This window comes from Carassius auratus, chromosome 9, assembly GCF_003368295.1.
Source record: "Carassius auratus strain Wakin chromosome 9, ASM336829v1, whole genome shotgun sequence".
NCBI classification, from domain to species: Eukaryota; Metazoa; Chordata; class Actinopteri; order Cypriniformes; family Cyprinidae; genus Carassius; species Carassius auratus.
The window spans coordinates 16,399,266-16,415,462 of record NC_039251.1 but is presented as its reverse complement, the minus strand read 5'-3'; the positions used below and the strand labels follow the sequence as shown (position 1 = coordinate 16,415,462).

The window sequence follows — 16,197 nt, the reverse complement described above, 5'->3', positions numbered from 1 at the left end:
CAGTACCAAGAAGCCTTAATATCCCCTTGACACATGGCTTAATATCCCCCTTGTGACACATGGCTCCTCCCTTGTACAGGGGCCCTTCCTCAAAGAGACAGCCTCTATAGCATTATGTCATTGGAATTGTGAACTGTCTTTCTTGGGATGAGGGAGTTCTTTTAGGGAAGGAAGCCTTTTTTCTTGTCAGGGTCAAGGAAGTTTTTAATGAATGGCTGGGTGGAGTGTCTGTATGTGTTTGGTGCTTCCTTGAAAATGGATTTTGAATTTGTTTGCATTTTTTTGACCCATTTCTCAAGTCTGCTTTTTTCTCCTCCCTTGTTGTTTGTATTGAAATTAAAATACTACAACAATATGAAGCGTCACTGGTTTTGATAATGCAGGAAGTGTTGTTGCGTTAGTTAAGACCACAGGAAGACGTGTGTGTAACCTAACAAAAATACTACTGCTGCAGATGTTTTTTTGCTTGTAGGTTTTCAGAAATGCCAGATAAATGCATAGATGAATATACAGTAGGCTTCCACTTGCAGTATTTAGACTTGTGAGTGCTTCTGCCTGTTGTATTATGGGTGCAATTGTTTCACCAGACACACCATATTGATTAGATCGTGAACCTGATATGGAGATCTACTGGTGTGCTGCATTCTACTATTGCTCTTTATTTACGATTAAACCTTTCCTTCCTTTCTGCTTTTAAGCCTTAATTATTTATCTCAGGGTGCTATGCAAACAAATTCTGTTCATGAGCAAACAAATTATTTGTATGTTGTAGACTCGTCAAAATAAAGTGTTCGAGAATATTAAACAGACTACTAATACTCTAATGACTGCTAATTGTCTTGCAGTTGCAAAGTTAGTTACTGTTAGTAAAGTGTCTAAAGTGGACTGTCAAAGTAAAGTGTTACTGGAACCTCTGCATGACTCGATTAATATTCATACCCTGTACCATAACTTTGCTTCAAACATGCATGCATGATGTGTTTTTGTCACAAGCGGCAAAATGGAATGAACCGATCCAAGGAGTCTTGTTGTTCATTTTGCTTTTTGCAAATGTGAGGAATGGGCAAGATGTGTAATAAAACATTTTTTTTTAACAGGGTCATATGATGAGTTTTCAAGTTTTCCTTTCTTTTTGGAGTGTTACAAGCTGTTTGTGAATAGGTTAAATCCCCAAAGTTGGAAAGACTAAAGTCTCAAACCCAAAGAGATATTCTTTATAAAAGTTAAGACTCGTCTACGCCCTCCTAAAATGCCTTGTTGAGACATGCCCCCACATGTCTACATCATTGTGTGGGAACATTTGCATAACACTGCCAAATGTTCACAAAAAAAAGAATGCCTAACTTTATTCTTGCTGTAGTATTGTTGCTACAACTGCCATGCCGTGGAGATGCTGTGTGTTTTGTTGTGAAAGCAAAACTACTTTTTTTACGACTAGAAATCAGTGGTTAAGTTGTATCTACAACACTATTCCTGAACAGTTGCTGTTTCCTGGGAGAGTAGCCTACAATGCCAGTGTTCTGACAAATAAAGCTGACTCACATTCTGTAAATACATTTTCATGGAAGCAGCATGAAAGATTTTACAACTTGATTCAAATGCGAGTTTTGAGCAGTGTAGAGTAGCGCTTGTTGTTTATAATTTCTCATATCACAAATGCAGACATGGTTTTATGTATATGTGGCGTGATGCAACACAACACGTAAAAACAGACCAAAAAAAAACGAAATAAAAAAAGAATGTACAAGTCATTATAATCAGCAATTATGTCCCCACTGGATGCTACAAATTCCTCTTTTAGAAAGGTTTTTTTTTTTTTTTTTTTTTCGCTCTCGACACAGCTTCACAGTATGTGAGGGGCGTAACATTTCCGTCACACGCTTGAGGTATTCAGCCAATCACAACACACTGGATAGCTGGCCAATCAGAGCACACCTCGCTTTTTAGAACAATGAGCTTTGGAAAAAATCTACGCGTTTCAGAAAGGCAGTAATGTACAGTATGTGGAAAATGAACTTTCAATGAAATAACCCTTTAAGCCACATAAACACATTTCATTACACCAAATTACACAAAATAATGTTCTTTTTTAGCAACGTCATATGACCCCTTTAATAAAATTCCATAAATAAATGGTGGCTTTTTAATTAAAGTAAGACTGTATGGTACAGTGCAAAAGTAGGGGGTCTATACAGTAAAATAAATAAATATGTTTTAAAAGTCTTTTATGTTCCCCAAGGCTACATTAGTTTGATCACAAATACAATAAAAACATTAATATTGAAATTGAATTGAAATTTTCATTTAAAACAAGTATTTTATATAGTATATTTAAAAATATATTTTTTTTTGCCTCTGGTGGCAACGCAATCGTTACTCCAGTCCGTTATGTTTGTTCAGTTAAATGAGAACTTGCTCATCCAAAACCTTTGAACAGTAGAGTGTATATTAATCATATTATCACAGGTTTTGATTCTCAAAATAGTTGCAGCCCTCAAGAATAAAAAAAAAAAATGTTTTTAATCCTATGATGTAGGGGTGTCCCCGACTAAGGATTTTCATAGTCAAATCGGAATTTTCGAATCTTGCTGATATTCGACTGATGGTCGAAATATATGTTTAGGGATGGGGCAAAATACATTGAGTCAAGTCAGACATTCGACTGCCATGATTACTGATGTTAACACACAGGGGAAATGTGAAACAAATGCCTCGCAGATACAAACGGGGTAAATAATGTTTTTATATTTTGATTAAAAGATAGTTAACACTAAGCATCAGCAAAATCCTAACAATTCAAAATTTTTACAGTAGTGCTCTCATTATGAAGGTAGCCTATATGACAGTAGTTATTAATGTTCAGCATTTCTGTTTTGAGAGGCACGCGCTGAAGATGACCAGTAGAGTAGGGCTGTCAACGAATTTTCTAAATTCGAATATGTATTCGAATAGTTTTAAGAAAACGAATTTCGAAGGTAAAAATTAATATTCGAATTTCAAAAAAATGTGGGAAAAAATGCCCGCGGTGGTAGAGGCGTGGTTGTCTGCCTTGCGAGTGGGCGCGCTAGAGCGCCTGAGGGTTCAGGACAGGTCACAGGAGTCGCTCTGTCTGGCACAGAATCACTGCTGAAAGTTGACACGTCTTCATGGAAGATGCCAGCAAGTGCAGAGCCCAACTCGACCGCAGCAGAGAAAATGAGGTAAAAATGTTGACCCGCGAGATAAAGTTGTATGCAAGCTATTTAAGATACAGTTAGCATACCATTCGACCACTAGCAACATGAGGTCACATCTCAAAAATGTGCACCCAAATGAGCATGGCATAATGTGTGGAACTCCAGCTAAACAGTCACGTCTTGACACTTAACGTTACTTTGCATCGCCCGCCACAAGCTCTTTGTCTGCAACACGACAAGAGCCATAATGGATAAAATAATTTCGTTCATTTGTATGGACACGAGACCGATCAGTATCGCGGATGGGGCAGGCTTCGGGGAGTTCTGTCAAGCAATGGATCCGAGATTTTATTTATCGTTAAATGTCAAGGAAAAGTTCCATGTTTACCACAGCACAGCTTGCTCGGAGCATTCAATGTCAATTCTATATGCTGTAAAACTTCAATTAATATTAATAATATTTGTTTCAATCACTGAATGAAGTCTGCTATATTTGGGACAACAGTTGCGACCTTAAATTGCTTGCACAAAACTCTTGATCAGCACTCAAATTTTGTTTCATTTAAACCGTTATGCGCAGAGAACGTGAGGGTGAGAGAGCGTGAGGTCTGCAGTCTTGGCCATTAGTTGATTTCCTTGTTTTTGTGTAGGTAGTACGTTGTCGTATATGTTTAAACTTAAATAGACTACCTATACAAATAGTTATGTCTCTTTGTATTATTTTGTCCTGTTATTGACGTAATGCGTGTCATTGACAACATTCAAACAGATGTTCGAATAGTTTGAATATTCATGTTTTTTTTTAGAGGGAATATTCAAACGTCATTTTTGAGCAATTTTGACAGCCCTACAGTAGAGTGACGCATTTGATAGCAAGTTTTTAATCAATGGGATTAAACTCATAATTTCATATAAAATATGCTTTGTTGTTTATACAACATAACATTAATATTAAGACTTATTGGCTATCTGCAAAAAGAGCCCTAATGCACATGAACATATCTGTGGGGCTCTGAATGCGTTCTTCACGAAACAATGTGCAGAAACACAGCAGCTAAACTCTAAAAATTCACAGCGTTTTATTATAATGGTGTTCTCATGGTATGGGTGTGACAGTCCCAGTCATAGTTATTAACATTCTGCATTGTAGTTTGACCTGCTCGCGCTGTGCGCTGAAGAGATATCACCATAGTACTACAATGAAGCGCTTGACTCAAAACCAGATGCATCTTATATCAGGTAAATAATTTATCCACAATATATATACACCGGCTGATATGTTTTGAAATCACTTGTACCCTACCTGATCGAAAAAAATCCAGTCTCAGCCTGTGTCAGTTTGAGTCTTGGTAAAGTTTTAAATCCCTGCCACCAAGATGCTCCTCTGTCCGTCACGGATTATGGAAAGTGAAACATAAATCTATAGGGGTGGTTGGATTTATTCACACACTTTAAAATATTTATTTGAAGATTCTTTCTTTTCAGATTCTTATTCATGGCTTAATCATAATATTAACTTATTGGGAGAAAACCGCAAGTTCTATGTGAAATGAGACATTTGATCGCTCTGAGTCAGAGTCACATTAGTCAGAATGGCATAATCATAAGAGCCCGCAAATATTCGACTATGAGATTGGTAGTCAAATCAGGCTCCTCAAATCGAAGCATCGACTCGTCGACTATTTGGGGTCACCCCTACTGTGATGGCAAAGCTGACTTTTCACAATCCATTACTGACATTAGTTTAGGCTATATATTAATCCCATTAATATGTATGTTAATCAATTCTCAAAATAGTTACTGCCCTAATAGAATTTATGGTATGTGCCTTGCTCTTTCTATCTCCCTCAGAATCTGACCTTTATACTGACTGGATGTACTGTTTTTGTTTTTACCTGCAGGTGTGAATGTGTCATCAGTGACCTCTCGCTCTCTTTCTGTCCCTGCAGGTGTGTGTGGAGGAGTCTATGTATCGGTATGGAGTACAGTGCTGACAGCAAACTGGATGACAGGAAGTGCAGACTACCCTCGCATGCTCACACACTGATCACTGGTGTACAGTGACTGTTGCTCGAGATTCCATCCTGTCAGTGATTTTACCTCTATTTCTTCAAGCTGGACTCTTTAATTTCTTGATTTTTGGACGCCTTTTGTGAGCAGCCTCACCCCCCTTCCCCTTTTCCCTTTTCTCTCCTTCTCCACACTTCTCTTCCCTTTCTCTCCTTTATTCTCCCTGTTGACCTTTTGGTCAAATTTGGATCACCTGTACACTAAGATGAGTTGGTTGAGTCGTTTAAATCCAAGAGGTCCAGGCACTCGGACCGGTCGACATGCAGCCCCATCCAGCCCATGCACTGCCGACCCTGAGACTTGTCTTATGGTGTTTGAAAATCACTGGAGACAGGTGAGACACAGCATATTCTTATTTTCTTTCATAACGGTTTTGTAAATAAACTCCTTTAAACTGCAATCATCTAAATTGATTTTTGTGTTTTTACAAAGTATGAACTATCAGTCAGAGGGCATTAGGCACTTAGTAGATTGTGTGCAACAGGTTTTACAGCAAATTTTTGATTGTTGATAAAACAGAGTTTGAATTCATGTATCAAACATGATGATGTGGGCTTTATAGGGTTAAAATGAATGCTCTGCATGCTGCTCTGACTAAGAGGCTCATAGTTGCCTTTCCATATTAATAAGTCAAAATCACTTTGTTGGTTTGTAATTTGGAAATGTGTGTATTGTGTGAAAACAAATACCTTTATAGTTTTATGTCTTTAGGGCATGTCAGTAACCTTTTATGCTCAAATATAATACATACAGTAGGTACTCCCACACATCATCAGGTTTTGCTCCTTAGTGTATGTCAGTGCTCTCTTATTTGGATTGTTTTCTACTACATCAATAGGGACACCTATTCCTCTTTGACCTTGCCACAAACAGAATTTAACTGTTCCTTGTCTTTTTGTCAGGTGTCCGGGGTGTTGAAACTGAGAGAGTCTTCAGTGGGCGGTTATGCCGATGATCTCACTGCAGTTCGCAATCACACAGATCAGATGCTGTGCCTGCTAGCTGAAGAGAGCCCAGCAGGGGGAGACATTGAATCACCAGGTTAAAACACTCTCCTGTGAGCTGCATGGAGCATACATTTGTGCTGTTTCACAGTAATATATGAAACACTGCTTTATGTGACAATGGATTGTGAAATGTCTGCAGCAATGGGTCCTATTCTGGAGATGGTGGTGGCAGAGAACATCCTTGATGAGTTGGTTCAATGGCATTTGCGCCGTGGTCTGGATCCAGACAGCCAACTGGAGCTGTTGAAATTGTTTGAGATGCTGATTGGACAGTCACATCAGCCCCTGCTCCTGCACAGTGCAGTGCTACAACCGCTCCTAAGCCTGCTGGGAGCATGTGTGGATCCCCAGCTGGGCTGCTCTGCTTCCCTGGAGTCCAGCCTTGTACTGCTGCTAAATCAGGTGTTTGACAGGCAGATGCTGACACCTGTTTGAACCATTTACTGTTAGTCATGACCACGCCTGCACAGAACCTGCTCTGCAGACTCATCATTTGTGCATTTTCCCATATTTAAATTGATTCCACAGAATTTTGTAGATTACAATCATTGAACCAGTCTTTGTCCTTGAGTTCCATTAGTTCCAGTGTCAACATTTTTGGAACAGCATTCACAACCAACCAAATTGAGCTTACAACTTGTTCACCTTTCCCCTGTAATTTAATGTTTAGGTTATTGTTAAGTTTTGGGTTAGAGGTCTGGATTGGGTTAGAACTTATTTTTCTGACAGGAATGTGAATATGTGATTACAATCAGTACAGAAACAAAACTCCATGTTTTTTTTTTTCTTTAAACGGAAATGCTCTAATTAAATATTTGAAAAAGCAGGTGAGAAATTTCACATGAGCTCAAGCATGAAGGATGCATACAGCTGTGTTTTCCTAATTTGTAGCTAAATAACGTTTGTTTGTGTCAGGTATGTGTGTGCATGGCGAAGGAAACTGCAGTTTTGGAGTTGATATTTAGGTGTGGACCGGTACAGCAGGGTTCCACTAACCTGCTGATCTTCTCCCTGTTGGTGCCATTTATTCATCGAGATGGTTCTCTGGGGCAGCAGGCCCGTGATGCGCTGCTGCTCGTCATGGCAACCTCTGCCAGCAACCACGCTGTTGCACGTCACATCGCAGAGAACTCCTACTTCTGCCCAGTAAGCCTGAGTGTGTTGTGTATCCTCCTGTTTTTCTCTTAGCATGTCTTTATTAATATATCCTTTCTGTTCATGTTATGATGTACCTTTTTTTGTCTGTGCCATGCAATTTAAATGTTGCTTGTTAATTTCTTGAGTGCTTTTTGGAGCTGTTTCAGTGAAGATATAAAGTCCTTTAGTATTTTCTTTGGGTTGCATTGGCTACTGTGGAATGAAAAGGCCATTTGTCATCTGCAGTTCTCCTCTGTCCTCTTTTCTCTTGAGAATAATATATGAGCGTTCATCTGACCCACTTAACACATGCAACTGGAGGTTTCATCTAGGACTCCATGCTGCTGCAGTACCTCTCAACATTTTCCTCTCTCACTTTATTTTTTATTTTTTTTTACTTTGTGCCACATATATCTATTTTTATGCTAGAGATGCATAGGTCTTGCTGGCGGTTTCTTTGGTGGCCTGTTCTGTGGCTCTAGAAGACTTGAAGTTCCAGATATAAAATGGGAAGCCCTGATGGGAATGATGTTCTTCACCATACTTGAGCATTAAGGGTTTAACCATTATTCAGTAAATGTTCACATTTGACAATCCAGTAATTTAAATAAAAATCCTTATGGTTAGGAAATTGCTAATTTCTGAATTTTTTGAGCTTTGAAGATTAGATTATTTAATTTAATTATTCCATGCTTCGGAGGGAGCGGGATGAATATATTTTTCCCTCTAACACCATTTCTACACTGGACGTAAGCGGCGCGTTGCAACAAAATACAGTAGAACCTATTATGCTCTCTACACTGGTTGCGGCCCAGCAGACAAATCCCCGACAGTAAACTGCAGCTGCGTTCTATTAATGACGTACTGACACAAATTTCGAATTATTTTCAACAGTCACTTTCCGCTGTTGCGGCACGACACAACTGTCACAATAAAGGCAAGAATATCTTTGTTTAAAAAAGAAAAGAAAAGATTATTCGATTCTCAGAATTGAAAATCTAATGCCAACTGACCGAACCAATATTTGAATAATCTAATATTCTGGTCCAGCCCTACAAATTAGTCTCCATTTTGGAGACAGCATTTTGCTCAATTTTCATTAAAGTGAGTGTGTCATTATTCCTTGCTAAAATGTTGGAATAACAACACCTGTCTTGAAATAAGAACTTTACTTGTGTTTTAGTTGAGCAAAACTTTTTTTTTCATTCAAGTTAGAAATTGGTGAACTTTATGAAATAATGTTGGCACCTATTGTTCTGTTTCCCAGGTGCTAGCGACAGGGCTGAGTGGACTGTATTCATCCCTGCCACGAAAGATTGAGGTACGGGGCGACGACTGGCACACTCTGCAGAGGGAGGACTGGATGGGCGTCTCCTCTCTAGTGCTTTTCATGAACAGTCTTGAATTCTGTAATGCTGTAGTACAGGTGGCACACCCTCTTGTGCGCTGCCAACTGCTTGACTACCTCCACAATGGCTTCCTGGTTCCAGTCATGGGCCCTGCCCTGCACAAGGTGAACCACACTGAAATGGGCTGAAGATGTGAGCCATATTTGGCATAGATGGCAGATTCCATATTCACTCATTATAAAACTATGTTTTGAATAGTAGTTTTCTCTTATTTTGATTTCTTCTCTCTCTTTCTCTCTCATGGTTCCTCTGTCAGTCGTCAGTGGATGAGATGATAGCAAGCACGGCATATCTGGACTTGTTTTTACGCAGTATCACAGAAACTTCCCTTCTTAAGACCTTCCTGCGCTTCATTCTGTTGCATCGCCATGACAACGACACCATCCTTGATACACTACTCACACGCATCAGCAGCAATTCACGGGTTAGTTTGGCACACGCTACAAATAGGGTGCATGTACAGATAGAAAAGATACTGTTTTGTCAGTGCTGTAGAGGAAGCAGTATATTCCTGGGAATGTGGAGTGACTAAAGTTGCATTGTTTTTTCTTCTCCTCTCTTTGAAGCTGTGCATGGTCTCTCTGAGTCTGTTCAAGACATTGCTCAGTCTCAACTGTGAAGATCTCATGCTCCAGCTTGTTCTCAGGTATTTTGTGTGCTTGGGTGTGTGTCTCAATTTGCAATCAAGAAAGCCTACAAAATAAGTTTTGGCTGTTTATAGATTTGGACAAAAAAAAAAAAAAAAAATATATATATATAAATATATATATTATTTGTGTGTAAAAAATTTAGTTTTTTTTAATGTTCGTTTCTAGGTATCTGTTGCCATGCACACATGTAATGCTGAGTCAGCGAAGGGCAGTCAGAGAAACAGACCTTTATGGCAAATCAGCTGACAAGTTCCTTTCCCTCATACCAGAATGCTGCCAAATCACTGCAGCGCCCTCTAGTGAGCGGGATGATGAACCTGCCTTTTGGGGAAAGGGTAAGTCTGTGTTGGTACATTTACAGATGTGCTGTTAGACTGCGATAAAATTTTTTTGCTGCTGTTCATGCCTACGAAATGTATTTTCTCTCCATTTTTCCTACAGTGTTAGGTAGTCCCACTTCAGAGTCACCGGTTAACCCAAGACCCAGCACTCCTTCACGTCTCGCTCTCTTTATTCGACAGCAAAGCTCAGGAGGCCAAGCCAATCCCCCCTCGTCTGGCTTGGAGAATGCTCCCTCTTCTCCTCGTGGTACTGTTTCCTCCTCACTGTCTCCTGACAGCCCCATGCACCAACTCCAAGACGCTTCAGAAGGAGAGACTGGCTACCTGGAGTACCTGCGTGATGCTCGGAAGGGTATTGAGCTCTGCTCCTGGGCCTGTCGAGACTGGTCAGCCCCTTACGATGGAGAAAATCCCTCTCCAAACTCTGCTCTTCCTCAACCTCCCCCTCCTATGTCCAACCCCTCCCTCAGTATGGTACAAGAGCATTTCTCCATAATGGACCCCGCTCAGCAGAGGGCAGCAGTGGTGGCTGCAGCACGTGCAGAGTGGAGCAGTTCAGATCGAGATCGTGGAGAGTGGGATGTTACCATCAGCAAGAACTGTATCAGTCTCACACCCCGCAGTAAGAAACGCAGCCTTCTTCCCAGTTCTATACCTCTCCAGTCTTCTTCTTCCACATCAGTCTCTACAGAAATAACAGGTGCTGTGAAAACCGTATCCCAACACTCTCATTCGGCACCTCATCCAGCACTCTATAATGGTATGGGGCAGGTGGAGCTCACAGACAGTGTGGATGAGAGAATGGACGTTAAGAAAGTGAAAAGGGACTCTGATGTAAATAACAGCGTGGTGGAGTCAGGGATGAACGGGTCGATGGGTATGTGCCCGGTTGACTACAATGATTTCCATGTAGGATCCTCAATGAAATCATCTCAGGTGCAGGTGAAGCCACATCTGCAACATCAAACCGCCGTGCCCTCTTCTACCCAAGAGTGTCTGCAAAGTGAGAGCCAGAGATCTCCTGTTCCCGCCTTAACCGAGACTTTCACAGTTCCCTGTGAAAGCAGGGGTCCCGAGTCCGTTGAGCGTCTGATTGAGGAGTTGCTGGAGCGGGCGCCATCTGAGCCATTGTCCAGTGACTCGAAATGCCAGGGAATCAGCATTGAGGCTTTTCACCAGGAGCTGAGGGAGCTAGAGGAACGTGTAAGGGAGAGGAGGGTTCTTTTACACAGCTCGGAGGAGTCCTCTCGGGAATCTCACACTGCTACTGCTCCCAGCCTGACCGATGAGGACTGTCTTCCAGTGGAGACTGAGCAGCGCGCCAGTGAAACGAAGCCTGACAGCTCCGCCCCTGGGGTGTTAAGCCCCGCACGACCCCTCGGACAACCTCTTGCTCAACCGTACACAGGTTCTCGATGTAGAGATGACCAAATTAAAGATTTGAGTGCTTATGTTACTTTTGCAAGTTCAGCAAGTGCTAACCATTAGTCATTGGTTCCGCTTCTTCCTCTGTGTAGGTCCATTTATAACAGTCCTGTTCAGTAAACTGGAGAGTATGATGCAGAACTCTCTATATGTGAACATTTTGCTGACGGGTGTTGTGTTCCAGCTGGCCTGTTACCCTCAGCCCCTCCTCCGCTCTTTCCTCCTCAACGCCAACATGGTGTTTCAGCCCAGTGTTAAATCACTCATTCAGGTAATGCAGCAACGCATAACGAAGAAATATGACAAATCCATCTGCGTGACCGCTTCATATAAAATATGCAAAGACTGAATCACTTTCAGTTGCTCTTTTTGTCGGTTTGTATATTTTCCGATCAAAATATATGAACTACTTAAAAACACTTTTTTGAGCTCTTATTGTAAAAAAGAAAAAAAAGCAGCTTAATGTTCTATGAATAAAGTTGGAGTAAGCAATTCATTTAAAATTTGATTTGACAGGAGCTTCAGTTTATAAGCAAATGCATTACATCAAAAATGACTCCTTTTTCTTTCTACTCATCAGGTGCTAGGATCAGTAAAAAATCGCATTGAAGCATTTGCAGCAGCACACGAGGATTTCCCTGCCATGTTAAGAAAGGCTCGCCGCTTTCTGGTTGCAAGAGGAAAGTTAGACTGGTCGGACTCGCCCATGGGAGTGCCCCACCTCCGTCGTTCAGACTCATTAAGTAGGTGGATTCAAGGGAATTAACTTTCTCAGGAACAAAAACAAGAGATCATGTTTTTTGATGTGACATGTTTTTGTGACTTTTGGCTTTGTAAAGGTTTAATACACACTAACACATCTTATCACAAAATAAGCCTTGAAGGATATTTTGAAAACCTAAATATATTAGACCTAAATATAATAGATAGTATAACAGAATTCTTAATGAACATTTAAAGGGGTCTTAAATCTGGGAACAAAATGCAGAAATTATTAAAATTCATGATTTAATTTATTCTGATTGCTGCACATAAAAAGTCAAAATATGGCTTTATTGAGCATTCTACAGTGTTGTGTTTTCAGAGCAGTTCACAGTCAATTAATACCTTGCATTAATAACTGGTTATGATCTGCTTTCAGTGAATTAAAAACAATATTTACCTCATAGGTTTTATAATGTAAAGTTGTAGATGGTTGCAAGAGTGCATACAGATAAGTCCCCCCCCCCCCCCCCCAAAAGAAAGAACTAATTAATTGCACATTTTCTTCTGAAATTAATCACAGTTAATCCAACCAAACAGTTTTTAAATTTACTTTTATATTGCAAAAATGTCACATTCAGCCTTGAAATTAATGTTGAAACAACATAAAGATAGTATTTTTTATATTTGTTCAATTACATCTTTTTATTTTATGATTGAATGCCAGTATCACTGATACAAATACTATAGATGTCTCTAGGAAATAGTTTCCTCCATAATATTTAACCATTGACTATAGCCGTTCAACGTTACAGTATAATTGAGAGCTATCAGTTTCAACATTTATTAGAATTTACTTGAGCCCGAAAACTGAATAAAGTTATGAAAACATGAAATTCTAAATTAAATATGGAAGAATCCTTAAAGCTACAACAGTTATTGATCCTTTGTTCTTTAACAGACATCTCAGCAGCTGGGTTATTAGGATATTATGGCTACTATTACTTTAAGAGTTGCCACTGCTAAACAAGACGTGGATCTGACATGCATATGTTCCATGTCTAAATAAATGCAGTTCTTGTCAAGAAAAAAGCCACCGAAGCAGCAGTTCTAAGTTCGGTAGACAACTAGCTCTGCCCCTGCATATATTTTTTAATATAATTTCCTTTAACGCTAATTTTGGCAGCAGTAATTTTCGTATATTAGAACATCAACCATTTGAGTAAAATATGTCTTCAGTATTTGCTCTGTATAAATGCACATCATTTTATTTGTGCAGAAGACCGCTCTAAGAAGAGGTATTAAAGTCTAACATTTGATTTTAAAAACTCTTAATTTAACCTGAGATTTTTATCATTATATTCATTCAATTTAAAGGAGACATTTCACTTACCTTTCAAGTCATTTGTGAAATGGCCTAAAGAGGAATTATAATGCACATGGAAACTTATTAACTTACTTTCTCTGTCTCTTTTTCTCTTCCACAGTTAAAAGCCGAAAACCATCTCTGGGCGATCTTATACTGAGGCACACCAACAGTCCTACGAGAGCTCGACATGCAGCTCAGTTGGCCTTTGCCCATGTGAGAGACGGAGGGCAGTCTCTGCACAGTGCTTTGTTTCGGGGTGGTGCAGTCAGCGGGGCATCTGGCCTGGAGAAGCAGGCAGAGGCACTAAGGGTGAAAAACGCAGTCTACTGTTCTGTTATTTTCTCTGAGTTTCTCAAAGAGCTAGCAGCTCTTGCACAGGAGCATGCTGTAGCCCTGCCCTTCCCACCTAGTCAAGGCACTGAGGAATAACACCAGGCCAAAATTTCCTCCATACTTGCTTTATCCACTGTACCTAGCACTGAACTGTAGACCATTACATCCCTGAGATTTTTCAAACAAACAGTCTTTTTTTCAAGGGACATAATGCACTCAAAGAAACCGGAAAACAAAGATGATCATAAAGGTAAAGAGAGAGGACATCTCTTGTTAATAATCTCATGTTCATAATGTCTTTTTTATTATTATTATTATTGTACAGGACCATTTATTCATTAAGCTTTAGGAAATTGTGCATATAAATCTTGTATATAGTCTATATAAAATATCTATGTGTATAATGATTTTTGTACACTCAGAGAGACTTGCATCCTTTAAGCTGGAGGAATTTGGCCGTAAACTTGCACTCCCTACGTTTCGAAGTCACTTCAGAGACTAGCTAATTCAGACTCACCACACATGTTTCTTTTAAACCTTTATGGAAGTGCCATTTTTATTTTTTAGCAATGTTGAACGGTTATTTTCTCTTTTATAGAAATATAGGATTAAGAGTTCACACCCGGATAAATCTGAAATAATTATCTGGCCTTTTTTAATAAAGGACTAGATGTCAGATACTGTTTACCAATCACAAGCTGGGTAATAAGTCCTCGTTATCGCAACAGAATTTGACATCTCTGAAAAATCCACAAGTGACAAAATGCTCAAGTTCTGCCAAACTCTAGCACAAATCCAGCACAAAACGTTAGCGCCCGTAAAGAGGGGAGAGGGTTCATTTTCCTAAACTCCGTCCCAATAAAAACCTGACATATTAAGCATAGATGGAAAGTTTTTATTTTCATTCTCATGTGTTGCAGCAGCACATTTTTTAGGGTGAGTTTCTGGCTGTTTTAGGGAAATGCAAATGGTACATCCATCTAGCGTCACATTACACAGTTTTTTTGGGAAAGGCACTGATTTTTCTGCCCACAAAGATTTCATGTACTAGATGTTAGCGTCCATTTTGGCGTCTGACTAGGTGCTAATGTCTTAAATATTTGACTGGTATGTGCAAAGAGAAGCTTGATTAATAATTACCTGTCCCTTTAAGGAGTGAGCCAAGTTATGTGAATCATAAGCCATCTTAGTGTTGAATCAGTGTTTTGTTTCTGTTCATTACTTGATTTTGCTAGTGTTATGGAGAATCAGCCGTGATGTGTGCATAGTGGAAACGCCATGGCACTTTTTAATTTGTTTATTGCCAAAATACTTTAGGCACTTTAATTTTCAGAATGGAAGTTGGGACATGCATGTGTACCAGATCTGTGAGTGTTTTTAACAGTGAGTGTGCATGTTTTTTTTTTTTTCAGTATTGTTTTTGCCCATTGTGTCTTAAACACAGTTCTGATCTGAAATCATCCATGCAAGAGCTTTTATCATGCACAAGCCAGATGCGCATTACCTCAGTTTACTTAATTTTCTTTCATTGCAGTGTTTTTTCTGCTTCACTTGTGTTAGTTCAGTAATTCAGTTTGATCAAATATGCTTTTTGATCAGTTTCTTCTAGATGTAAGAGCAGACAATTTGAAAGGCGGTTCTATATTATTTTTCTAGCTGCTAAATTTTCAATCCATCCATTTTCCCCTCCTTATCTATCCACCCATCCACAGAGGGTCTGTGTGGAACATTAGTTTGATGCTTCTCTGCTTTTGTTATTTGAAATAGGAAATGTTTAGCATGTAAATTCCATATTTAAGGATAATAGTAGACCATGTTAGTGTCAAAAATAGTTTGTGCTTTCCTTGAAACATGCTCTGATGACTGTGTGGGTGAGAGATGAAATGGAAAGGATAAAGAGCAAGAGGTTGAATGACGAAACGGTACATATGGTAGGGTTCAGTTATCTCTATGGAGACAGTGGTTATTATACTTTCTTTTCAGTTTCTAAGTTAGAAATCAAAAAGGCATATACAATTGATGTGTCATAAGATACCAATGCACAAGAAATGCAGTTTTATGATGCAATTATTTGTTTGACGTGGAGCAGATAGGAAGGTGTTTTTTTTTTTGTTTTTTGTTTTTTTAACCAGGAGATCATTGATTGTGTTTGATCAATATACATTGCACAGTTTTTAAGTTGATTTATCTGTATTTGGTTTTCTCTTTATTTTTCTTTCACTGTCCATTTGTTTGAATGAAATGACTTCTGCAGCTTGTTATCTATGCAAACTGGTTTCCGTGTTTCTGAGTAAGTGAAGATGGTTAAACCTTTGGGGACAAACACAAACTAAATGTACAATCCGAAACCCCACTCTTTAATAGTTGACTTATCCCTCATCGATTCAGTAATCTACTGGACTGTATGGAATCTCATGCAAAATTATGAATGTTATCAAAATATTTTTTTATATATAAAATGGAGGAGGAAAGTGGAACCGAATGGAGATTTAAATCAACGATAAAACCTTCAAAGACAAACACTAAAAGGGAATGTTTTTATTAATTTATAAATGTTTTACCTGGCAATACCTTTGGC

At 39.3% G+C, this 16,197-nt stretch overlaps 1 protein-coding gene across 1 annotated transcript; it reads left to right on the top strand.

Moving 5' to 3' along the window:
* Positions 1–5,239: 5,239 nt before the first annotated feature.
* Positions 5,240–15,528, top strand: LOC113108523 (FTS and Hook-interacting protein homolog). Its single transcript, XM_026271701.1, has 12 exons — positions 5,240–5,580; positions 6,149–6,287; positions 6,393–6,655; positions 7,169–7,399; positions 8,658–8,903; positions 9,056–9,223; positions 9,366–9,445; positions 9,615–9,784; positions 9,891–11,198; positions 11,308–11,486; positions 11,796–11,958; positions 13,405–15,528. Exons 1-12 carry the CDS (start codon positions 5,452–5,454, stop codon positions 13,713–13,715), a joined length of 3,387 nt encoding a protein of 1,128 aa, XP_026127486.1. The 5' UTR covers positions 5,240–5,451; the 3' UTR covers positions 13,716–15,528.
* The last annotated feature ends 669 nt before the right edge of the window (positions 15,529–16,197 follow it).